At 45.2% G+C, this 27,418-nt stretch overlaps 1 protein-coding gene across 1 annotated transcript in view; it reads left to right on the forward strand.

Moving 5' to 3' along the window:
• Positions 1-27,418, forward strand: part of LOC120996972 (G-protein coupled receptor family C group 6 member A-like) — a 118,324-nt gene that overhangs the window by 50,790 nt on the left and 40,116 nt on the right. Inside the window, exon 3 of the mRNA XM_040426846.1 lies at positions 8,390-8,684. Within this exon, the coding sequence (XP_040282780.1) occupies positions 8,390-8,684 (295 nt within the window). The remainder of the gene's footprint in view (positions 1-8,389; positions 8,685-27,418) is intronic.

Genomic DNA, 27,418 nt, shown 5'->3' on the forward strand with positions numbered 1-27,418 from the left:
TATTTGGTCAGTAAGTCCCTTGACCCTCCGATTACGATGACCAGAACCAGAAGAAGTTTCACTGGGTTAAACAAGTGATAAGTTCTTCCACCCGAACGTCTCCCAAGTCTTCCTCCAGAGCCTTAAATAATGCTCCCGCTGGATTGTGGCAGTCTTCTATAACACCTCTAGGCAGAGGTCGCTTTGTTGCCAAAATCCAGTGGGATCCTCTGGAGCTTCACAACAGTGTCAGGGGGAATAGCTGGTCTCTTCTGTGGCATCTCCTGAGTTTTTCTTCCGCTCCATATAAAATCACACCTATGGCAGAAGAAAATACCAGGCGCTCCCAGGGGAATTTCTCCCCTAACAGTGCAATTAATGTGAAAATTTCCAGCACCAATACCTTTGACCCATGGGTAGAGAAAGGTATTGAGCTGCCCTTTATCTCACAGGACCCCTCGTTATCCCAACACTGGTGTCTGAACACCCTACCTTCAGAGGATTGCATCCTCTGCTGCACATCCCTCTGCACAAACAGATAAGGATGGCCACCCTACTAGGTTGGGATAACTGGAGCTCTGTGGACAAAGCACCATCTTGTTATTGATGGCACCGCATCCCTGTCCACTCACGTGTACCCAGGCTGATTTCCCCCTGTGATCCCGCCTTGTGGAGGCCCGCAGAATCCATGGCATAGTCATGCCCTGGCTCCCCAGGACCCCACAACACAAGAACACAGTCCACACTCTGCTGCCAAACACTCTGCGTCCAATCCCTATCAGAGCTGTGCTACCTGACCGGACTAGAATTAAGTGCGCAGCACAACATTACACCAATGTTGTCTGTCCGCCTCAGTCCCCAGCGCAACACAGCCCTACCGAAAACCTTGAGCACAACAGTGTTACCCGTATCGATCTGAGACCCTGGTTGCCCAGAATAATATCACATCATCCTTTGTGTGCTGCATGGAGAAGGTCCATGCCTTCTCCCGACCAGCAGGATTTCCCGTGTGATATTATCTGCTCGCAAACCTATACGTTCTCGATCCACAGTATAACACTGTTCCACTCCAAGGGGACACAGAATGAAACAAAGACAGCAGACGGGACTTACAACACTACATAAATCAGCATGGTGGAACACATCCGTAGACAAGGACTACCACCATCAACATCAAGAAGAACGTACAAACAGATAACAAAAACACACAACATGGACATACACAGGGAACAAACGGTGTAACAAATAGTACAGGGGTGTCAAATGTTGCCTAGCCTAGCCTGGCCACTCTGACCCCTCAGCAGCTGGTGATGCTGCCGAGAGGTAACCCTGTTATGGCCAGGCTGACTAGACCCCACTGCACAATTTGTTACCTGGCTGATACTGTTGGACACATTGCAATTACTTGCACAAGGGCAATTCCTTGCAATGTGTCCTTTGTTCCCACACCTGAAACACGTGACTTGGTTTCCTGTCCTGTAAGTTTTGCAGTGTCTCGCTATGTGACCTAGGCCACCACATGCAAAACATCTGATGTTTGCTCTGCATGGCCCAGGTCCATCTACACTGCAGCCGTGCTCCCTTCTCCTGAATTGTACCATCCTCAGGGACGCACTCTTCACAGTTCTTTTTCCCAAAGTCAGGGAAAAATCTCTGTTAGTCTGGACCGGCTTGACCTGATGATCAGACCGGTCACAGACTACTCTCCCCCCTTGTGGCCCTGCACAGGGCAACATTTTGGGAGATTCCGACCCTGGCTTTACTGAAAAAGAAAGGGTCGGCACCAACTTGGTGATTACCTGTTGCATGCCAGACATTAGCTGGGACCTTACAGCAACCTGAGCCTTCAATTTGGCTACCGTCACGTCAGTAGAGGCAGTCCGCTCCTTGAAGGCTTTGACTTCAGTATAAGACTGAGTCAACTTAGCCTCAATTTCCTCCTTCTGCCTCTGCAGCTCTACCAACTGTGACTCTATCCTAGCCACCTGCGCATCTCGGTCAACAGTAGACTGCACATTCTCTGCCAGCTGCGCCTGCAATGTCGAAACCTGGTCCGAATTACTGGCACAGCACTGGCAGTGAATGGCCGGAGGAATTGTCTCCGTTGACCGAGACACCAGCGCCACTTCCTTTGGCTTACAGATGCTAGCCTAAAACGTATGAACGAGTTTGGCTAGCATCCGAAGCCGTTTGGTGGCCTTGTTCAAAACCGTCCGTTTGTTAACACAAAGCTTGTCGTAAGTACAAGCCTGTGCTAACAAATCGGACCACAGCATTTCTGCTGACTTGTATGTAGTGGGGAGGATGGGGTTAAATGTGCTGTGTCTGCTCAAGTGTTGCAGTGTGGGGAAGTCCATACTCACCGTTTGATGAGTGTCCATCTTCTCCTTGGCGCCGTATCTCGCAGCTGCTTGGAAGAAGTCCATTTTCCCGGATCGCCTCTTCCCGACCAGCCTGACTTGTACGCCGCTCCCCCGAAGATGGATCTCCTTCAGTGACGTGTGCTCTTCTCCCTTGCAATCACTTGAGCGATGCTTGTTGGTGCTGTACTTTTCCGTGTCTTCTTCTCTTACCCCAGCGACGGTGACCGTGTAAAGCAAATACAAAAATATTAATTCACAGAACAATTATAGATTCTCTGCAAAAGGTTTTGTTTCATTTCTGGTACTCTAAGGGAGGTATCGCTTCTCCTGTACGAATTATCGGGTCCTAGACGCTCAGACAGTCCGCTGACCGCGTCTCTCCTGCCCGCTAATTCACAGTACCAGCGACCCTCAGCCCTAATACCAAAAATAAACGCAAAATCCACGCAGTGGGCCTGGCTCGCCAATGTAAAGGGGGAATAATAATCACCAATATTTATGCCAATATCGATAATTAGTATTCATAAATGGGAGGAGCCATCTAGTGATAACTCCGCCTATTTATGCCTTTATATAATAATAACAATACTTTTGCTATGCTCTACACTGATCACTTATGCTAACTGCATGCGCCTTACTAACTCGCTACCGCTAACAAGTACACGCTACACAAAAGGGTACAAATATAACAGTATTTATTACACCAAGCAATACACTAACAATACACTACGCACACAGTACACTACAATACACTACGCACGCAGTACACTACAATACAGCACCAAATATACAATCTTAAACTACACTACACATTCCCAATTCCACCCATCAACTAACTAGACAATTCACACATACAAGAATATTAACAATCCACCCCACCTGACTATACACTGTCCCTACGGGGTATGACGAAGGGTTAAAAGGATTGTTTGCAGAGCAGAAGCATGCTCTACAGGACCAGGGTAACCACCAGGGGTTAATCAGGGTAGGGGCAAGGGTCAGATCATGGGCCAGGGTGTACAGTAGGCAGGGACCAAGGTCCATCAGGGGTTACCAGCACACAGGGGAAATCAGGGAACAGGAAGGGGTTAATGCTAGAAGGGGATCAGGGAACAGGAAGGGGTTAATGCTAGCAGGGGCTCAGGGAAGGAGTTTTGGGCAGGACAGGAGAACAGGGCATGGAAGGGGTTAATGGGGCAGTGCTACTTAGCCATCCAGCAGGAGCAGGACTCAGCACACTGCCCGATTCTTCCTCTGGAGCAGATCGACTGCTCGGTCTTCCACTCCTCTGGTCTGGTGGAGAATGCAGGGCAGCTAGTGTGGACTGCCTGCATTCCTCTCTGTCCTGTCCCGATCCTCTCTCCTCTCCAGGTCAGCGGGGGTAGGTGCGGCTGGGTCCGGTCAGTGGAAGGGGGGGGGGGCGCGTTTGTCCTGAGCGCCGATGCGCTCACCAGGTGGGGGGGGGGGGTCCGGTCGTGGCCTTGAGCCGGAGTGGGGGCCGCGTTCTAAGCGCCGATGCGCTTCTCAAGGTGGGGGCCCTCTCCTCACAGACAGAGTGCCGGGGCCGCCGGATATTTATCCCCCGGCGGCCCGCACTCCCGCGCCACCAGGGGGCGCGCGCGCGCACCCACACCACCGTGCAGGACACGTGGGCCGGCGCGGTGAGATGACGTCACCGCGCCTGCCCGCGCGCCCCTGCACGCGCGTCGCAGGGCCGCGTGCACTTGATGACAGGCGGGAGATCCTTTGATCTCCTGCCTGTAACTCTAAGCATTCCTGGACATCGCAATGGTAATTGCGATGCCAGAATGCACATAATAGAGTGAGCGGAGGTATCTCCTCTCTCTCTATTATGCTTAATTATCTCCAGCAGGACTGCAGATAATTAGAACAAAAGGATTCAAATTCTATTGAATTTGAATCCTTTTGAGTTCACCAGAATGACCGGACCTTGTCCAGTCATTCTGGCGCCTTCACCCAGATTACATCAATGTAAATGCTTGGGGCACATTTACATTGATGCATCTGTGTCCATGTAGGGAGGGGGGGTTTATATATATAATATACATGTGTATTGATGCTTGGGGCACATCCATACACATGTATACATAAATCATATCTAAGGGGGATTATATAAGGGGATATATAAGGTGGCACAAATAAGGGGGCACAAGCCCCTACACTATAAGGGGGCACAAGCCCCTACACTATAAGGGGGCACAAGCCCCTACACTATAAGGGGGCACAAGCCCCTACATCATAAGGGGGCACAAGCCCCTACATCATAAGGGGGCACAAGCCCCTACATCATAAGGGGGCACATATTTCCTACAGGGGCCACCATGAGCCCCTGCGGATCACGATGGGCAGACGTGCGCAGATGCTGGGCACATTTGCGCACATCGTCCCATGATACTATGTCTAATGTATGCACATATATACCATACATGCCCGCACGTGTTTGCAGGCATGCATGGATATATACAGGGAGTGCAGAATTATTAGGCAAGTTGTATTTTTGAGGATTAATTTTATTATTGAACAACAACCATGTTCTCAATGAACCCAAAAAAACTCATTAATATCAAAGCTGAATATTTTTGGAAGTAGTTTTTAGTTTATTTTTAGTTTTAGCTATTTTAGGGGGATATCTGTGTGTGCAGGTGACTATTACTGTGCATAATTATTAGGCAACTTAACAAAAAACAAATATATACCCATTTCAATTATTTATTTTTACCAGTGAAACCAATATAACATCTCAACATTCACAAATATACATTTCTGACATTCAAAAACAAAACAAAAACAAATCAGTGACCAATATAGCCACCTTTCTTTGCAAGGACACTCAAAAGCCTGCCATCCATGGATTCTGTCAGTGTTTTGATCTGTTCACCATCAACATTGCGTGCAGCAGCAACCACAGCCTCCCAGACACTGTTCAGAGAGGTGTACTGTTTTCCCTCCTTGTAAATCTCACATTTGATGATGGACCACAGGTTCTCAATGGGGTTCAGATCAGGTGAACAAGGAGGCCATGTCATTAGATTTTCTTCTTTTATACCCTTTCTTGCCAGCCACGCTGTGGAGTACTTGGACGCGTGTGATGGAGCATTGTCCTGCATGAAAATCATGTTTTTCTTGAAGGATGCAGACTTCTTCCTGTACCACTGCTTGAAGAAGGTGTCTTCCAGAAACTGGCAGTAGGACTGGGAGTTGAGCTTGACTCCATCCTCAACCCGAAAAGGCCCCACAAGCTCATCTTTGATGATACCAGCCCAAACCAGTACTCCACCTCCACCTTGCTGGCGTCTGAGTCGGACTGGAGCTCTCTGCCCTTTACCAATCCAGCCACGGGCCCATCCATCTGGCCCATCAAGACTCACTCTCATTTCATCAGTCCATAAAACCTTAGAAAAATCAGTCTTGAGATATTTCTTGGCCCAGTCTTGACGTTTCAGCTTGTGTGTCTTGTTCAGTGGTGGTCGTCTTTCAGCCTTTCTTACCTTGGCCATGTCTCTGAGTATTGCACACCTTGTGCTTTTGGGCACTCCAGTGATGTTGCAGCTCTGAAATATGGCCAAACTGGTGGCAAGTGGCATCTTGGCAGCTGCACGCTTGACTTTTCTCAGTTCATGGGCAGTTATTTTGCGCCTTGGTTTTTCCACACGCTTCTTGCGACCCTGTTGACTATTTTGAATGAAACGCTTGATTGTTCGATGATCACGCTTCAGAAGCTTTGCAATTTTAAAAGTGCTGCATCCCTCTGCAAGATATCTCACTATTTTTGACTTTTCTGAGCCTGTCAAGTCCTTCTTTTGACCCATTTTGCCAAAGGAAAGGAAGTTGCCTAATAATTATGCACACCTAATATAGGGTGTTGATGTCATTAGACCACACCTCTTCTCATTACAGAGATGCACATCACCTAATATGCTTAATTGGTAGTAGGCTTTCGAGCCTATACAGCTTGGAGTAAGACAACATGCATAAAGAGGATGATGTGGTCAAAATACTCATTTGCCTAATAATTCTGCACGCAGTGTATGCATACATCTCAACCGTTCCTCAACAGTGTCCAATGTAACAAATTGATTGACATATTCGGTACAGGTACAAATACTTTTTTTCTGAATCAAAAGTGCTCAGATTGCCCTGAAAAGTTGTGTATGACACTCTGAGGTCTCCTAGGACTCTCTCAAACCACTTTCAAGCTCTTTAACGCCAAGCCAGCAATGTAATGTAACTGCAGCATATATGGCTATGGGTAAACACATGGTGGCTGGTGATAATCACTAGCCTCTTTAATAACACAATACACTGTTGGATTTTTTAAATTAAGAAATGGCCCGCAAATGATTCCATTTTGGAGGTAGATGCCTTCTTTGTCTTCTGAAATATAAAATGGTGGCCACCATTTTAAGAGATTTCTCCGAATCGAATCACAAAATATTTGGATTCTTCTAGAGTCCAAATTTTTTGAAAAATTCAAAATGAATTTGATTTATTTAGAATTGATTCGCTCATTTCTATTGGAGACCATCGATCATAGTAATTATTGTTCATCCACACATAAAAGCAATGGTTTCTATATGTAAATGCAAATGAGTGGGCAGTAATCAGGAGCAAACAGTTTATTAAAAATCATTGCCTTGTGTACTCATTTATGTAAATGGGCCCTAAGGATATTTTAAGGGACTTCCTAATTGAAAATCAGGTAGGTTCAATAAACAGATTGTAATGGTGCAGAACCCCAAGCAACCAGACAGAGGTTAAACAATAGTGGATTTATTAAATAAACGACAGTGTAGTCCAAACCAGTAAGCATATACAGGTAACCAACCCAAATAATAACCTGTGCAGGGAAACACCAAGGCGACAGCCAGTGACCAGGCCAAAGTTCATATGCGCAGTATTAGTCCGTGTAACGTGGTACCTAGGGATGAGACATCAGGATTTCCAGGGTCCGATCCAAGATCATACACGAGACAAACTGTTCAGCAAAGATGAGGCATCCAGAGGCAGTCTCTAGAGATAAATCGAGGAAGGCAGAGGTCATGCACAGGTAAGTCCGGGAGAATATGAACCGCAACATACACCCCGGTTGTCAAAACAACAGTGGGCACTGACCAGCTAGGGAGATCAGCTTTTAAGTACCTGCTAGCCAATCACAAAGTGCCATGTGTCTATTCCTCATAGGTCATATAATGATCCTGACACTTGTGCGGCCTAGGCTGGTCCTTCACTTAACCCATGCCTTCCCTCTAATATACTAGAATTTACGTACAGGTATTTTCCCCGTCAGCGAACGGCCTAACAAATAAGATGCGTGTATGTTCAGCCGTGTATCCTTTTGCGAACCTCCTCCCGAGCGTGCACGCAGACGCTCGAGCGGCCCAGCATTAATACAGGATCGCGTCGGCACGGACGCCGGAACGGAACCCGCAGGAGATATCGGAGACAGGACCGGCCACTGCGTGCCGCCACCAGTCAGGTCAATTTGCCTCCGAGACCCAGGCGGTCTTCCCCTCCGACGACCATGCGGACGCACTACCGTGTCTGCCCGCAAAGGGGTCGGAACCGAAGATTCCCCAGTCACATGCGTGACCTGTCCCGCTACTCCAACGGGGTCCCCCGCAGGCCGAGCCCCACGATGACCCCTGGGGGCCCCAGTGGATCGCGGAACAGGAGAGTGTCTTACACAGATGAGCTCAGAGCAACTAGAATGTCATTGAGTGACAATCCTTGAGTAACAAGTGTGAGGTTGGTTTTAAGTGTTTATACGTTATAATATGACCACACTTTAACATCTGTATTACATCACAATGAGACCTCCCTGAACTGATAGAACCACAATGTTCCAGGTTACAGATAAGCAAATATTAACATTTTGGACTATCTACTTAGGGAAAAAAGCATTGTTTGAACTGTAAGAAGGTATCAGCACTCAGCAATCACATGTTTTTGATACAAGGTTGAATTAAAATATGTATATTGGGAAAATTTACTTTTTCACTTTGTCATTATTTGTATTTTATATGTAGGCTACAGATACAATTCATTTCTCAAGCCCTTTCTATGATCTATGCAATTGAAAATATTAATAACTCCACACTCCTGCCAGGAATCACATTGGGCTATGAAATTTACGATACATGTTCTGATGGACTAAAAGCTGCTAAAGCAACCCTTCAAATTATTTCTAACTCTGTTACAAATAGCTCGGCAGACTGTAACCACACAGAATTAATACCCAATATCAAGGCTGTTGTTGGAAGTGCATTTTCTGAACTCACCATTATCAGTTCAAGGATCCTGAGCCTGCATTTTATACCCCAGGTAAGTGTTACATAGTTTTATCTATTATAAATAGAGATGCATTTTCAGAAAAATTTGCTTCGATCACATTTTATTTGCAGCGAATTGCATTAAAAAACTGCTATTTCCGGGCTGCAGAGAGCCTTTATAGGGGTGCAGTAACACACATAGGGAGTCTGCTGTGGTAGTAAAACAATACTGTGAGTCAGTATGACAGGCACATAACAGGTGTCGCTCTTAGGCCCCTTTCACACGAGCGAGTATTCCGCGCGGATGCGATGCGTGAGGTGAACGCATTGCACCCGCACTGAATACCGACCCATTCATTTCTATGGGGCTGTTCACATGAGCGGTGATTTTCACGCATCACTTGTGCGTTGCGTGAAAATCGCAGCATGCTCCTCTTTGTGCGTTTTTCACGTAACGCAGGCCCCATAGAAATGAATGGGCTTGCGTGAAAATCGCAAGCATCCGCAAGCAAGTGCGGATGCGGTGCGATTTTCACGCACGGTTGCTAGGAGACGATCGGGATGGAGACCCGATCATTATTATTTTCCCTTATAACATGGTTATAAGGGAAAATAATAGTATTCTGAATACAGAATGCATAGTAAAACATCGCTGGAGGGGTTAAAAAAAAAAATTAAAAAAAATTTAACTCACCTTAGTCCAGTTGATCGCGTAGCCCGGCATCTCCTTCTGTCTTCATCTGATCTCTGTGCAGCAACAGGACCTTTGGTGACGTCATTCCGGTCATCACATGATCCATCACATGATCTTTTACCATGGTGATGGATCATGTGATGACCGGAATGACGTCACCAAAGGTCCTGTTCCTGTAATTAATGCTCACCACAGGTCCTATTCAACAAAGGAGACAGGAGGAGATGCCGGCTACGCGATCAAGTGGACTAAGGTGAGTTAAATTATTATTATTATTTTTTTAACCCCTCCAGCGCTGTTTTACTATGCATTCTGTATTCAGAATGCTATTATTTTCCCTTATAACCATGTTATAAGGGAAAATAATGCAATCTACAGAACACCGATCCCAAGCCCGAACTTCTGTGAAGAAGTTCGGGTTTGGGTACCAAACATGCGCGATTTTTCTCACGCGAGTGCAAAACGCATTACAATGTTTTGCACTCGTGCGGAAAAATCACGGGTGTTCCCGCAACGCACCCGAACATTTTCCTGCAACGCCCGTGTGAACCCAGCCTTAGAATTACTGCATACTTCACTTATTTGGGCAGTCATGGGGCCAAAACTGACAAAATAACTCATGTATCAACTCAGCCTTACAGGTAGATGTTAGCGTCAAGAAGAAGTGCACTCCTTTTACACCATCGTCAGATGATTCCACATAGATGTATACAGAACCTGTTCAATTAAACGCTTATAAAAATAGAGCCCCCCGGACAGAATGGAGAGAGTGTCAGCAGTAAGTTTGTGTTGACGTCACTGATTATTTTGCCCTTCCTCTGATCCATCAGAACAATAACACCCCAAAAAAAATTCCTGTCTGTGGAGCATTTGCCTTCACTCGGCCAGCATTTGGTCAGTAATCTATCAGTTTTGCTAAAGCCAAAAAAAACAGGAGTGGATCTAAAACAGAGATGATAAGTGAACCGAATATTTGCATGTCTTCTGTGTTTTCTACCCACTCCTGATTTTGGCAACCAATTCATAAGCCAATTCTGATGGGACCATACAAGCTGCTACACAGACAGGATCCATTGTGCGTCTCATTTTTCCTTCGTTCTACTAGATCAGAAGAAGTGTCAAATAAATGATGATGTCAGCCAGGCCGAAAACTAAATTAGTGGACCAGTCATGAAGTGGGGAGGGGTGGGAACAGCATGAGAAGTCCACAGAGTGGACCTATGACATAGTGGTGAGGTGGAAGCAGCATGAGGAGATCACAGAGTGGCCCAATGACAGATTCTGGAGGTGGCGGCAGTATGAGGATGCCACCGAGTGGCACAATGACCGAGTCTGCGGTTAGCAGCAGCATGAGTAGACCACAGAGTGGTGCAACAACCGAGTCTGGAGGTGGCAGCAGCAGCATCAGGAGGAGACCACAGAATGGCACAGTGACAGAGTTTGGAGGTGGCAGCAGAATCAGGAGGCCCCAAAGTGGCACAATGACAGAGTGTGGAGGTGGCAGCAGCATGAGGAAGCCACAGAATGGCACAATGACAGAGTGTCGATAGGCCAAGATACTTCTGGGGGAATCTGCCTGGCATGAACAGGCCTCTCTCTGGTAGCTACAGACAATGACAAATCAAAGCGTCAAGATAGCTTTGAGCCCGGAAGTGTCGCGAAGTTCGTCAAGATACGTCACTAAAGATTTTACCGCATATAACTGCAGCGCTGACCGCAGAATAAATTTAGTTTTTCGACTGAAACACTTCAATAAAGATTTTACCGCATATAACCGCAATGCTGACCACTGAATTAATTTTGTTTTTCGACCGACATACTTCAATAAAGATTTTGGCACATATTACTACAGCGCTGAACAAAAAAATTTTTCCCACCAAAATACGTCAAAAAAGATTTTACCACATATAGCCGCAGCACTGAACGCTGATTACTAGTTGCAACAATGTAGAAGAAATCACAGAGAGTATGCGGCACTCACCAAAGTATCAAAAGTGTTGCTCTTTATTATTCCTTCATTCAGGACAGAGTAGGTGGGGTGCTGGGGCGGACAGGCTCCTGCAGATGATTAGCGCAATACGGCGCATTATAAAGGCGACGCCCCACAGCCTGTATCATGTGCAACAGCTGTGCGCCGCCAATGAGTGACGTTAAAAAACATACATGTGACGGGGGAAAAGAAAAAACAAATATACAAATAAGCACCAAAGGTTGGATTAATCGCATTAGCAATACAATCATTCCACATGCAATGTTTGCTTCTATATAGTGACATTCTTAGTTTATGCAGCGCTATAAGATGAAAGCTAGGCGCGAGGGGGTTAATCTCTTAACCACTTCCCGCAACTGTAACGCCGAAAGGCGTCATTGCGGCGGCTCCCCCAGACTACGCTAACGCCAATTGGCGTCATCTCGCGTGAGCCGAGATTTCCTGTGAACGCGCGCACACAGGCGCGCGCGCTCACAGGAACGGAAGGTAAGAGAGTTGATCTCCAGCCTGCCAGCGGCGATCGTTCGCTGGCAGGCTGGAGATGTGATTTTTTTAACCCCTAACAGGTATATTAGACGCTGTTTTGATAACAGCGTCTAATATACCTGCTATCTGGTCCTCTGGTGGTCCCCTTTGTTTGGATCGACCACCAGAGGACACAGGTAGCTCAGTAAAGTAGCACCAAGCACCACTACACTACACTACACCCCCCCCCGTCACTTATTAACCCCTTATTAGCCCCTGATCACCCCATATAGACTCCCTGATCACCCCCCTGTCATTGATTACCCCCCTGTCATTGATCACACCCCTGTAAAGCTCCATTCAGACGTCCGCATGATTTTTACGGATCCACTGATAGATGGATCGGATCCGCAAAACGCACACGGACGTCTGAATGGAGCCTTACAGGGGCGTGATCAATGACTGTGGTGATCACCCCATATAGACTCCCTGATCACCCCCCTGTCATTGATTACCCCCCTGTCATTGATCACACCCCTGTAAAGCTCCATTCAGACGTCCGCATGATTTTTACGGATCCACTGATAGATGGATCGGATCCGCAAAACGCACACGGACGTCTGAATGGAGCCTTACAGGGGCGTGATCAATGACTGTGGTGATCACCCCATATAGACTCCCTCATCACCCCCCTGTCATTGATCACACCCCTGGAAAGCTCCATTCAGACGTCCGCATGATTTTTACGGATCCACTGATAGATGGATCGGATCCGCAAAACACATACGGACATCTGAATGGAGCCTTATAGGGGGGTGATCAATGACAGGGGGGTGATCACCCCATATAGACTCCCTGATCAACCCCCTGTCATTGATCACCCCCCCTGTCATTGATCACCCCCCTGTCATTGATTACCCCCCTGTCATTGATTACCCCCCTGTCATTGATCACACCCCTGTAAAGCTCCATTCAGACGTCCGCATGATTTTTACGGATCCACTGATAGATGGATCGGATCCGCAAAACGCATACGGACGTCTGAATGGAGCCTTCCAGGGGCGTGATCAATGACTGTGGTGATCACCCCATATAGACTCCCTGATCACCCCCTTGTCATTGATTACCCCCCGTCATTGATAACCCCCTGTAACGCTCCATTCAGACGTCCGCATGATTTTTACGGATCCACTGATAGATGGATCGGATCCGCAAAACGCATACGGACGTCTGAATGGAGCCTTACAGGGGCATGATCAATGACTGTGGTGATCACCCCATATAGACTCCCTGATCACCCCCCTGTCATTGATCACCCCTCTGTAAGGCTCCATTCAGACATTTTTTTGGCCCAAGTTAGCGGAAATTATTATTTTTTTCTTACAAAGTCTCATATTCCACTAACTTGTGTCAAAAAATTAAATCTCACATGAACTCACCATACCCCTCACGGAATCCAAATGCGTAAAATTTTTTAGACATTTATATTCCAGACTTTTTCTCACGCTTTAGGGCCCCTAGAATGCCAGGGCAGTATAAATACCCCACATGTGACCCCATTTCGGAAAGAAGACACCCCCAGGTATTCCGTGAGGGGCATATTGAGTCCATGAAAGATTGAAATTTTTGTCCCAAGTTAGCGGAAAGGGAGACTTTGTGAGAAAAAATAAAAAATATCAAATTCCGCTAACTTGTGCCAAAAAAAAAAAAATTCTATGAACTCACCATGCCCCTCATTGAATACCTTGGGGTGTCTTCTTTCCAAAATGGGGTCACATGTGGGGTATTTATACTGCCCTGGCATTCTAGGGGCCCCAAAGCGTGAGAAGAAGTCTGGTATCCAAATGTCTAAAAATGCCCTCCTAAAAGGAATTTGGGCACCTTTGCGCATCTAGGCTGCAAAAAAAGTGTCACACATCTGGTATCGCCGTACTCAGGAGAAGTTGGGGAATGTGTTTTGGGGTGTCATTTTACATATACCCATGCTGGGTGAGAGAAATATCTTGGTCAAATGCCAACTTTGTATAAAAAAATGGGAAAAGTTGTCTTTTGCCAAGATATTTCTCTCACCCAGCATGGGTATATGTAAAATGACACCCCAAAACACATTCCCCAACTTCTCCTGAATACGGCGATACCACATGTGTGACACTTTTTTGCAGCCTAGGTGGGCAAAGGGGCCCATATTCCAAAGAGCACCTTTAGGATTTCACAGGTCATTTACCTACTTACCACAAATTAGGGCCCCTGGAAAATGCCAGGGCAGTATAACTACCGCACAAGTGACCCCATTTTGGAAAGAAGACACCCCAAGGTATTCCGTGAGGGGCATGGCGAGTTCCTAGAATTTTTTATTTTTTGTCACAAGTTAGTGGAAAATGATGATTTTTTTTTTTTTTTTTTTCTTACAAAGTCTCATATTCCACTAACTTGTGACAAAAAATAAAAACTTCCATGAACTCACTATGCCCATCAGCGAATACCTTGGGGTGTCTTCTTTCCAAAATGGGGTCACTTGTGGGGTAGTTATACTGCCCTGGCATTCTAGGGGCCCAAATGTGTGGTAAGGAGTTTGAAATCAAATTCTGTAAAAAATGACCAGTGAAATCCAAAAGGTGCTCTTTGGAATATGGGCCCCTTTGCCCACCTAGGCTGCAAAAAAGTGTCACACATGTGGTATCTCCGTATTCAGGAGAAGTTGGGGAATGTGTTTTGGGGTGTCATTTTACATATACCCATGCTGGGTGAGAGAAATATCTTGGCAAAAGACAACTTTTACCATTTTTTTATACAAAGTTGTCTTTTGCCAAGATATTTCTCTCACCCAGCATGGGTATATGTAAAATGACACCCCAAAACACTTTCCACAACTTCTCCTGAATACGGAGATACCACATGTGTGACACTTTTTTGCAGCCTAGGTGGGCAAAGGGGCCCATATTCCAAAGAGCACCTTTCGGATTTCACTGGCCATTTTTTACAGAATTTGATTTCAAACTCCTTACCACACATTTGGGCCCCTAGAATGCCAGGGCAGTATAACTACCCCACAAGTGACCCCATTTTGGAAAGAAGACATCCCAAGGTATTCGCTGATGGGCATAGTGAGTTCATGGAAGCTTTTATTTTTTGTCACAAGTTAGTGGAATATGAGACTTTGTAAGAAAAAAATAAAAAATAAAAAATCATCATTTTCCGCTAACTTGTGACAAAAAATAAAAAGTTCTATGAACTCACTATGCCCATCAGCGAATACCTTAGGGTGTGTACTTTCCGAAATGGGGTCATTTGTGGGGTGTTTGTACTGTCTAGCCATTGTAGAACCTCAGGAAACATGACAGGTGCTCAGAAAGTCAGAGCTGCTTCAAAAAGCGGAAATTCACATTTTTGTACCATAGTTTGTAAACGCTATAACTTTTACCCAAACCATTTTTTTTTTAGCCAAACATTTTTTTTAATCAAAGACATGTAGAACAATAAATTTAGAGTAAAATTTATATATGGATCTCGTTTTTTTTGCAAAATTTTACAACTGAAACTGAAAAATGTCATTTTTTGGCAAAAAAATCATTAAATTTCGATTAATAACAAAAAAAGTAAAAATGTCAGCAGCAATGAAATACCACCAAATGAAAGCTCTATTAGTGAGAAGAAAAGGAGGTAAAATTCATTTGGGTGGTAAGTTGCATGACCGAGCAATAAACCGCTAAAGTTGTGGAGTGCCGATTTGTAAAAAAGGGCCTGGTCTTTAGGGGGGTATAAACCTGTGGTCCTTAAGTGGTTAAAGGGACCTAAGGCCTATTATCCAAAAACAGGCTCACACCAAAAAATGGATTTCCTGGCATCCCACTCTTAAAGGAACACAGACATGTCATTCCTATCGTTCAGCCCTGCCGCGCCAGTGGCTTTGGTGAGAAGAATCCACCTTGCTTCCCTCTGCAGGAGCAGCCGGTGACGATCCCCTCCCCTGGGGATGGATTTAACCTGTTCCACTCCCGCAAAGGAAAAACAACGCGGACGGCCGCCATGCACGGCCCTGATGTGCTCAATCAGGCGGGGACATCCTCTACCTGAACGAACGGAATTGACATGTTCCCGTATTCGCTCAAAGAGTGGGCGGATTGTTTTGCCGATATAAAATCTATTACATGGACAAAACACGGCATAAACGACATAGGGTGTCCGACGCGTTATGAAGTCCCGTACCACATGTTGGACTCCTCCTATTTGTAACCACTTACTACTCACATTTAATGCACAAAAGGAGCAATGCCCACACTTGTAATTGCCTTCAGGTTTTTTACTGGTGAGCCACGTCTCCACCTGTAATGTGTGGAATACGCTGTTCACCAGCTTATCTTTAAGAGTTGTGCATTTTCTAAATGTGACTAATGGTCGCTGACTGGAGAGGTTGCTCAAAGCTGGATCCCCTTTTAAAAGGTCCCAATTCTCATATATTACCCGCTTAATGATATCTGCGGCGGGACTGTACTTAACCACTTAAGGACCACAGGCTTATAACCCCCTAAAGACCAGGCCCTTTTTTACAAATCGGCACTCCACAACTTTAGCGGTTTATTGCTCGGTCATGCAACTTACCACCCAAATGAATTTTACCTCCTTTTCTTCTCACTAATAGAGCTTTCATTTGGTGGTATTTCATTGCTGCTGACATTTTTACTTTTTTTTGTTATTAATCGAAATTTAACGATTTTTTTGCAAAAAAATGACATTTTTCACTTTCAGTTGTAAAATTTTGCAAAAAAAACGAGATCCATATATAAATTTTGCTCTAAATTTATTGTTCTACATGTCTTTGATAAAAAAAAAATGTTTGGGTAAAAAAAAAAATGGTTTGGGTAAAAGTTATAGCGTTTACAAACTATGGTACAAAAATGTGAATTTCCGCTTTTTGAAGCAGCTCTGACTTTCTGAGCACCTGTCATGTTTCCTGAGGTTCTACAATGCCCAGACAGTACAAACACCCCACAAATGACCCCATTTCGGAAAGTAGACACCCTAAGGTATTCGCTGATGGGCATAGTGAGTTCATAGAACTTTTTATTTTTTGTCACATGTTAGCGGAAAATGATGATTTTTTTTTTGATTTTTTTTTTCTTACAAAGTCATATATTCCACTAACTTCTGACAAAAAATAAATGCTTCCATGAACTCACTATGCCCATCAGCGAATACCTTGGGGTCTCTTCTTTCCAAAATGGGGTCACTTGTGGGGTAGTTATACTGCCCTGGCATTCTAGGGGCCCAAATGTGTGGTAAGGAGTTTGAAATCAAATTCTGTAAAAAATGGCTGGTGAAATCCGAAAGGTGCTCTTTGGAATGTGGGCCCCTTTGCCCACCTAAGCTGCAAAAAAGTGTCACTCATCTGGTATCTCCGTACTCAGGAGAAGTTGGGGAATGTGTTTTGGGGTGTCATTTTACATATACCCATGCTGGGTGAGAGAAATATCTTGGCAAAAGACAACTTTGTATAAAAAAATGGTAAAAGTTGTCTTTTGCCAAGATATTTCTCTCACCCAGCATGGGTATATGTAAAATGACACCCCAAAACACATTCCCCAACTTCTCCTGAATACGGAGATACCACATGTGTGACACTTTTTTGCAGCCTAGGTGGGCAAAGGGGCCCATATTCCAAAGAGCACCTTTCGGATTTCAATGGTCATTTTTTACAGAATTTGATTTCAAACTCCTTACCACACATTTGGGCCCCTAGAATGCCAGGGCAGTATAACTACCCCACAAGTGACCCCATTTTGGAAAGAAGACACCCCAAGGTATTCGCTGATGGGCATAGTGAGTTCATGGAAGTTTTTATTTTTTGTCACAAGTTAGTGGAATATGAGACTTTGTAAGAAAAAAAAAAAAAAAATCATCATTTTCCACTAACTTGTGACAAAAAATAAAAACTTCCATGAACTCACTATGCCCATCAGCGAATACCTTGGGATGTCTTCTTTCCAAAATGGGGTCACTTGTGGGGTAGTTATACTGCCCTGGCATTTTCCAGGGGCCCTAATGTGTGGTAAGTAGTTAAATGACCTGTGAAATCCTAAAGGTGCTCTTTGGAATATGGGCCCCTTTGCCCACCTAGGCTGCAAAAAAGTGTCACACATGTGGTATCGCCGTATTCAGGAGAAGTTGGGGAATGTGTTTTGGGGTGTCATTTTACATATACCCATGCTGGGTGAGAGAAATATCTTGGCAAAAGACAACTTTTCCCATTTTTTTATACAAAGTTGGCATTTGACCAAGATATTTCTCTCACCCAGCATGGGTATATGTAAAATGACACCCCAAAACACATTCCCCAACTTCTCCTGAGTACGGCGATACCAGATGTGTGACACTTTTTTTGCAGCCTAGATGCGCAAAGGTGCCCAAATTCCTTTTAGGAGGGCATTTTTAGACATTTGGATACCAGACTTCTTCTCACGCTTTGGGGCCCCTAGAATGCCAGGGCAGTATAAATACCCCACATGTGACCCCATTTTGGAAAGAAGACACCCCAAGGTATTCAATGAGGGGAATGGCGAGTTCATAGAATTTTTTTTTTTTTGGCACAAGTTAGCGGAAATTGATATTTTTTATTTTTTTCTCACAAAGTCTCCCTTTCCGCTAACTTGGGACAAAAATTTCAATCTTTCATGGACTCAATATGCCCCTCACGGAATACCTGGGGGTGTCTTCTTTCCGAAATGGGGTCACATGTGGGGTATTTATACTGCCCTGGCATTCTAGGGGCCCTAAAGCGTGAGAAGAAGTCTGGAATATAAATGTCTAAAAAATTTTACGCATTTGGATTCCGTGAGGGGTATGGTGAGTTCATGTGAGATTTAATTTTTTGACACAAGTTAGTGGAATATGAGACTTTGTAAGAAAAAAAAAAAAAATATTTCCGCTAACTTGGGCCAAAAAAATGTCTGAATGGAGCCTGACAGGGGGGTGATCAATGACAGGGGGGTGATCAATGACAGGGGGGGTGATCAATGACAGGGGGGGTGATCAATGACAGGGGGGGTGATCAGGGAGTCTATATGGGGTGATCACCCCCCTGTCATTGATCACCCCCCTATAAGGCTCCATTCAGATGTCCGTATGTGTTTTGCGGATCCGATCCATCTATCAGTGGATCCGTCAAAATCATGCGGACGTCTGAATGGAGCTTTACAGGGGTGTGATCAATGACAGGGGGGTAATCAATGACAGGGGGGTGATCAGGGAGTCTATATGGGGTGATCACCACAGTCATTAATCACGCCCCTGTAAGGCTCTATTCAGACGTCCGTGTGCGTTTTGCGGATCCGATCCATCTATCAGTGGATCCGTAAAAATCATGCGGACGTCTGAATGGAACTTTACAGGGGTGTGATCAATGACAGGGGGGTGATGAGGGAGTCTATATGGGGTGATCACCACAGTCATTGATCACGCCCCTGTAAGGCTCCATTCAGACGTCCGTGTGCGTTTTGCGGATCCGATCCATCTATCAGTGGATCCGTAAAAATCATGCGGACGTCTGAATGGAGCTTTACAGGGGTGTGATCAATGACAGGGGGGTAATCAATGACAGGGGGGTGATGAGGGAGTCTATATGGGGTGATCACCACAGTCATTGATCACGCCCCTGTAAGGCTCCATTCAGACGTCCGTGTGCGTTTTGCGGATCCGATCCATCTATCAGTGGATCCGTAAAAATCATGCGGACGTCTGAATGGAACTTTACAGGGGTGTGATCAATGACAGGGGGGTGATGAGGGAGTCTATATAGGGTGATCACCACAGTCATTGATCACGCCCCTGTAAGGCTCCATTCAGACGTCCGTGTGCGTTTTGCGGATCCGATCCATCTATCAGTGGATCCGTAAAAATCATGCGGACGTCTGAATGGAGCTTTACAGGGGTGTGATCAATGACAGGGGGGTAATCAATGACAGGGGGGTGATGAGGGAGTCTATATGGGGTGATCACCACAGTCATTGATCACGCCCCTGTAATGCTCCATTCAGACGTCCGTGTGCGTTTTGCGGATCCGATCCATCTATCAGTGGATCTGTAAAAATCATGCGGACGTCTGAATGGAGCTTTACAGGGGTGTGATCAATGACAGGGGGGTAATCAATGACAGGGGGGTGATCAGGGAGTCTATATGGGGTGATCAGGGGCTAATAAGGGGTTAATAAGTGACGGGGGGGGGGGGTGTAGTGTAGTGTAGTGGTGCTTGGTGCTACTTTGCTGAGCTACCTGTGTCCTCTGGTGGTCGATCCAAACAAAGGGGACCACCAGAGGACCAGGTAGCAGGTATATTAGACGCTGTTATCAAAACAGCGTCTGATATACCTTTCAGGGGTTAAAAAAAACACATCTCCAGCCTGCCAGCGAACGATCGCCGCTGGCAGGCTGGAGATCCACTCTCTTACCTTCCGTTCCTGTGAGCGCGCGCGCCTGTGTGCGCGCGTTCACAGGAAATCTCGGCTCACGCGAGATGACGCCTATTAGCGTTAGCGTAGCCTGGGGGAGCCGCCGCAATGACGCCTTTCGGCGTTACAGTTGCGGCAAGAGGTTAAATGCAAAAGCAAAGCGGGGCCGCTCAGTATTTCTGTTCCTCTCCACTAGCAATGCGTTACGGTCAAGTGCAGCAGCCTTCCATAGGGCCGCTGAGACTACTCCCGGTGGGTAACCCCGATCCATAAGTCGGTTGCTAAGCTCTTCAACTTGCTTGTGGAACCCGGCCTTAGTGTCGTTAATCCTCCTCAAACTGACAAATTGTCCGTATGGGACGGCTTTCTTCACCGATGGCGGGTGGAAACTGGTCTGGTGAAGCAGCGAGTTAGTCGCTGTTCGCTTGCGAAAGCCCGTGGTGTGTAATGAACCATCCCTCACTGTAACACGCACATCCAGAAAGTCAAGCTACTCACCCCCAAAATTGAGGGTGAATCGCATGTTCATCCTGTTGTGCGTGTTGAGGTGATCCACAAACTTGCGGCACGACTCCTCGCCGCCTGACCAGACCAGAAAAATATCGTCCACATAGCGTAAAAATAAGTGTATGAACCGCAGGAAGGGGTTATCCACCGAGAAAATATAAGTCTCTTCAAATACCGCCAGGTACAGGTTCGCAAATGTGCACGACACCGGCGTGCCCATTGCGATACCTAGCACCTGGCGGTACCATTGACCATCAAACTGAAACACATTGCTGGTGAGGACCAGGTCCAGTGCCTCCAGGATGAAGCTGTTAAACATGGCATCCTTATCACTCCTACTCAGTACTGAATTGACAGCCCGGAGTCCTAGGTCAGGAGGGATCCTGTTATACAGACTCTCGACGTCCAAGGGCACCAGGCAAAACTCCCTCCGCCACTCAAGATGCTGATTACTATTTGTTTTAGCACCGAAATAAGTCACAAGAGATTTTACCGCATGTAACTGCAGCACTGAACGCTGAATACAATTGGTTTTTCCACCAAAATGCATCAATAAAGATTTTACCACATATAACTGCAGCGCTGAACGCTGAATACAATTTGATTTTCCACCGAAATACATCAATAAAGATTTTACCGCATATACCTACAGCACTGAAAGCTGAATAAAATTTGTTTTTCCACCCAAAAAAGTCAAGATTTTACTGCATATAAGTATAGCACTGAACGCTGAATAAAATTAGTTTTTCCACCGAAATATGTCTAAAAAGGTTTTAACACATATAACTGCAACCGAAATACTTCAATTAAGATTTTACCACATATAACGGAGCACGGAGATGGTGTTCTGATTCCCTTTCCCCCCCACACTATACGGACGTCTCAGAAATGAACCGCTGCTCCCGACAGCAGCTCCTGGGAAGGTCAGAGAGCGTCCCGGTCATCCAGCATCTATTCACTCCGCTGAAGGATGATTTTGAAAGTGTGTAGAAGCCACACGGGGGCCCCCACGCTGCAGATTTATCATGGAGACATAATAGAGATTTTACCGCATATAACCGCAGCACTGACCGCTGAATAAATTTAGTTTTTCGACCGAAATACTTCAATAAAGATTTTACCACATATAACCTCTGCACTGACTGACTGCTACCGCCGCTACTTCTGTGAACCCCTGCACCACTACTTCCTGGGTGGGTAGGCTGCTGCAAAGCAAGTGCTCTACCTCGGGCACGTTTGGCTCCCGACCTCCCACTGCTGCCACCCTGCTGACTCCCAGCCATGCTTTCAACACATATAACCGCCGCCGACGTGAACTGAGAATGTATTTTTCTGTTTGTACTAAAATAGGTGTGGGCATTCGCTCTGGCATACAGGGTATGCAGACGCAGTACAGAGGCAAATTACCAGTTCTTAAATCAAACTTCCGTGTTTATTCACTCATAAGGCAAAAACAAAATGTCATTTTGCAGTCTTGGTGTTAGTTCACACACAATGGAAAGTCAACATAGTAAAAATCACCTTGTTGGCAGTTCTACCTCCAGCAGTCCATAGCAGGTTTTTAGGGGGCCTTTTTCCCCTTCCCCGGGTCTCAGCCCTCCAGCACAGCACAAGGCTCAGATCCCAGCACACACACCTTGCTGCTGATCCCAGCTGTCTTTTAAGGACAGCTAGTTGCTGCCAAAACCTGGAACGGCACTTAAAATCCAGTCTGTTGTTTGACCCCACCTGGCTGCAAATCAGCCCAGCAGCGCACGCTGGGAGGAAAATACCTGTTTTCCCAGACCATACCCTTCACTGTGTCACAAGGCCACTAAACGCTTTCAACACATATAAGCTGCCGACGTGAACTGAGAATGTATTTTTCTGTTTGTACTGAAATAGGCCACTATACGCTTTCACCAGAATTAACTGCAGAATTGCACTGAGAATATATTTTTCTTGTTGTACTGGAATACGACCCTATACGCTTTTACCAGAAACAACTGCAACAGTGCAGTGCGTATATATTTTTCTTTTTTTAATGAAATACGCCCCTATATGCTTTCACCAGAAATAACTGCAACAGTGCAGTGCATATACACTGCTCAAAAAAATAAAGGGAACACTTAAACAACACAATGTAACTCCAAGTCAATCACACTTCTGTGAAATCAAACTGTCCACTTAGGAAGCAACACTGAGTGACAATCAATTTCACATGCTGTTGTGCAAATGGGATAGACAACAGGTGGAAATTATAGGCAATTAACAAGACACCCCCAATAAAGGAGTGGTTCTGCAGGTGGTGACCACAGACCAATTCTCAGTTCCTATGCTTCCTGGCTGATGTTTTGGTCACTTTTGAATGCTGGCGGTGCTTTCACTCTAGTGGTAGCATGAGACGGAGTCTACAACCCACACAAGTGGCTCAGGTAGTGCAGCTTATCCAGGATGGCACATCAATGCGAGCTGTGGCAAGAAGGTTTGCTGTGTCTGTCAGCGTAGTGTCCAGAGCATGGAGGTGCTACCAGGAGACAGGCCAGTACATCAGGAGACGTGGAGGAGGCCGTAGGAGGGCAACAACCCAGCAGCAGGACCGCTACCTCCGCCTTGGTGCAAGGAGGAACAGGAGGAGCACTGCCAGAGCCCTGCAAAATGACCTCCAGCAGGCCAAAAATGTGCATGTGTCTGCTCAAACGGTCAGAAACAGACTCCATGAGGGTGATATGAGGGCCCGACGTCCACAGGTGGGGGTTGTGCTTACAGCCCAACACCGTGCAGGACGTTTGGCATTTACCAGAGAACACCAAGATTGGCAAATTCGCCACTGGCGCCCTGTGCTCTTCACAGATGAAAGCAGGTTCACACTGAGCACATGTGACAAACGTGACAGAGTCTGGAGACGCCGTGGAGAACGTTCTGCTGCCTGCAACATCCTCCAGCATGACCGGTTTGGCATTGGGTCAGTAATGGTGTGGGGTGACATTTCTTTGGAGGGCCGCACAGCCCTCCATGTGCTCGCCAGAGGTAGCCTGACTGCCATTAGGTACCGAGATGAGATCCTCAGACCCCTTGTGAGACCATATGCTGGTGCGGATGCAAGACAATGCTAGACCTGTGGCTGAAGTGTGTCAGCAGTTCCTGCAAGACGAAGGCATTGATGCTATGGACTGGCCCGCCCGTTCCCCAGACCTGAATCCAATTGAGCACATCTGGGACATCATGTCTCGCTCTATCCACCAACGTCACGTTGCACCACAGACTGTCCAGGAGTTGGCAGATGCTTTAGTCCAGGTCTGGGAGGAGATCCCTCAGGAGACCGTCCGCCACCTCATCAGGAGCATGTACAGGCGTTGTACGGAGGTCATACAGGCACGTGGAGGCCACACACACTACTGAGCCTCATTTTGACTTGTTTTAAAGACATTACATCAAAGTTGGATCAGCCTGTAGTGTGTTTTTCCACTTTAATTTTGAGTGTGACTCCAAATCCAGACCTCCATGGGTTGAAAAATTTGATTTCCTTTTTTTTTTTGTGTGTGATTTTGTTGTCAGCACATTCAACTATGTAAAGAACAAAGTATTTCAGAAAAATATTTAATTAATTCAGATCTAGGATGTGTTATTTTTGTGTTCCCCTTATTTTTTTGAGCAGTGTATATTTTTCTTTTTTTTACTGAAATACGTGCCAAAATGCTTTCACCAGAAATAACTGCAACCGTGCAGTGCGTATTGTGACACAGCGAGGGGTTTTGTCTGGGAAGGCAGGTATTTGCCTCCCAACATGTGCGATTGGGCTGGTTTCCAGGCAGGTAAGGTCAAATACTGGACCGGAGTTTAAATGCCAGTCCAGGTTTTCGCAGCACTTGGCTGTCCTTCAATAGGCAGCTGGGCTCAGCAGCTGAGTCTCTGTTTTTGGGATCTGAGGCTTTGCGCCGTACTGCAGGGCTGAGAGCCACACGCTGGGGAAACAGGCCCCCTAAGGCCTGCTGTGGACCGCTGGAGATAGAACTGCCAACAAGGTGATTTTTTGTTCTGTGGACTTTCTATTGTGTGAACTAACACCAAGACTGCAAAATGTCGTTTTGTTTTTGCCTTATGTGTGAATAAACACTGAAGTTTTGCTTTACAAACAGTTTTTTGCCTCTGTATTGCGTCCGCTTACTCTGCCTACCAGAGCGAATCCCCACAGTATATATTTTTCTTGTTTTACTGAAATACACCCCTATATGCTTTCAACAAAAATAACTGCAGAAGTGAACTGAGAATATATTTTTCTTGTTGTACTGAAATACGCCCCTATACGCTTTCACCAGAAATAACTACAACAGTGCAGTGCGTATATATTTTTATTTTTTTACTGAAAAAATCCCTATATGCTTTCACCAGAAATAACTGCAACAGTACAGTGAGTATATATTTTTCTTTTTTTACTGAAATACACCCCTACACGCTTTCACCAGAAATAACTGCAACAGTACAGTGCGTATATATTTTTCTTGTTGTACTGAAATACGCCCCTATACGCGTTTAGCAGAAATAACTGCAGAAGTGAACTGAGAATATATTTTTATTTTTGTACTGAACTACGCCCCTATATGCTTTCACCAGAAATAACTGCTGAAATTACCTGAGAATATATTTTTCTTGTTGGACTGAAATAGGTCATTATACGCTTTGACCAGAGAACAATTAAAGGGTGAAGTGCGCATATATTTTTCTTGTAGTACTGAACTACACCCCTATACGCTTTCACCAGAAATAACTGCAACAGTGCAGTGCGTATATATTTTTCTTTTTTTTTAAATGCGCCCCTATACGCTTTCACCAGAAATAACTGCAACAGTGCAGTGCGTTTATACTTTTCTTGTTGTACTGAAATACGTCCCTATACGCTTTCAACTGAAATAACTGCAGAAGTGAAATGCGTATATATTTATCTTGTCGTACTGAATAAGATACTAAGATATAAGCCACTAAAGGATTTTCAACATAACACTTGCAGCCCAATAACAAAAAGCTGGAATGACAGAGATGTCTAATGACTATTTCGTTCCCCAAATACGCGTTCCCTGCACTTGTAAATCACTTTCCTATCAATGTCCCTAGAGTCTTCTGACGTCTCTCCCTGCACTAAGATGCTGTGAAATGATTCCTATCCTTTCCCTGCACTTATAAATCGTTTTTTCTGTCTTTTTTTTCCACAATCGTTTTTCCACTTGCTGTCCCTAGCACCTTCACACATCTGTCCCTGCACTCTGAACGCTGGAAAAATGGCAGAATCTAAAATGTCTGGCGTATTTATAGGGCTGTGACATCGCAGGGCTGGCTGCTCATTGGCTACATACAGGCATGTCAATCTGGGTGATCCCGCCTTTCCAAAGTTCCTTGCCCCATGTCCTCAGTCCTCACACGTGTAGCCACCATTTTAGGAAAATTGCGATTCGCTACCACGAAGTTCGAGGAAATTTGCATTCATTGCGAATCAAATTTTTTCTGAAATTCGGATCGAATTCCACTTCGTCAGCTTCGATTCGCTTATCTCTAATTATAATGAATGAATGAATGAAGTTCATGTAATACTAAGATGATTTCAAATTTAATTATCATATCCTCTTGGCAAATTTTGCTGGGTATATGTATAGGAATTATTTATGTTAGTGATAGTTTTCTCTAAACAGGTTGGGCTGCAGTATAAAGTATGGAGGCACGATGAGATTATAATTCATTTTCCAGTGCCATAGACAATGATAAACAGCATACATTTAGAAAAAAAATACATGTGCTTATAAACATCAGACATGCTAACAGTAATGTTGCAGGATAAAGCATGGAGGAGCAGCAGAGCTTTTGGTGAGATAGGAGATTGATTCACACTTGACTACTAAGAGACAGTGATAAACACCAGCATATATGGTATGTGGAACATGCATCTTTATTTACTTGCAGTTTAAAATACAGGTGTTTAGTTCTTGGGACATTTTCATACTAGCGTATCCAGTCCATGAAATATGCTCCATGTAACAGAGGTATTTCCTGGACTGAACACTGCTGCTGTGACACAAAGCCACAGCATTATAATGATTTATGCCCAATTCAGCCCAAGAAATACCTCTGTCACACTGAGCATATTTCATGGACTGAATATGCTAGCGTGAAATTTCCCTAAGAACTACGTACCTGTGTTTTAAACTGTAATTAAATGGGCTATAATGTAAAAAATTAAAATCAGACATCATATAGTACATGACACCCTCTTTCTAAGAACCAGCCCTGTACCTCACATGGATCCAGAGATTTCCCCATTCATTGCTCTACTAGATTCTTATCAAGCCGACAGCTCAATGGGAGTGTCTTTTCTGCTGAAGCTCAAGAGGCGTGTTCATGTTCTCCCTATCACAGCTCAGGAGGCAGTTGAAAGATGAAACTGAGCATGTGCGGCCATCTCAGTGAGCAGGTCAAAGAAATAAGAAAAACAAACAAACAGCAGGTGGCGCTACACAGATACATTTTTATTGAATAACTCAGTAGCTATGCTAAATTTCTAATTACATGCAATTTCAAAAGTATTCAGATCCAGGTGCTGGTTTCAAAACTGTAGAGTATTTTTTGTGGGACAACCCCTTTAAATAAATAAGTATTTTCCACATATGTGCTGATGTTTATCACATTTTAGTAGTCAAAGGCAGTGTGAATCAATCTCAAGT

The sequence above is a fragment of the Bufo bufo genome, chromosome 4 (assembly GCF_905171765.1).
Source record: "Bufo bufo chromosome 4, aBufBuf1.1, whole genome shotgun sequence".
NCBI lineage: Eukaryota > Metazoa > Chordata > Amphibia > Anura > Bufonidae > Bufo > Bufo bufo.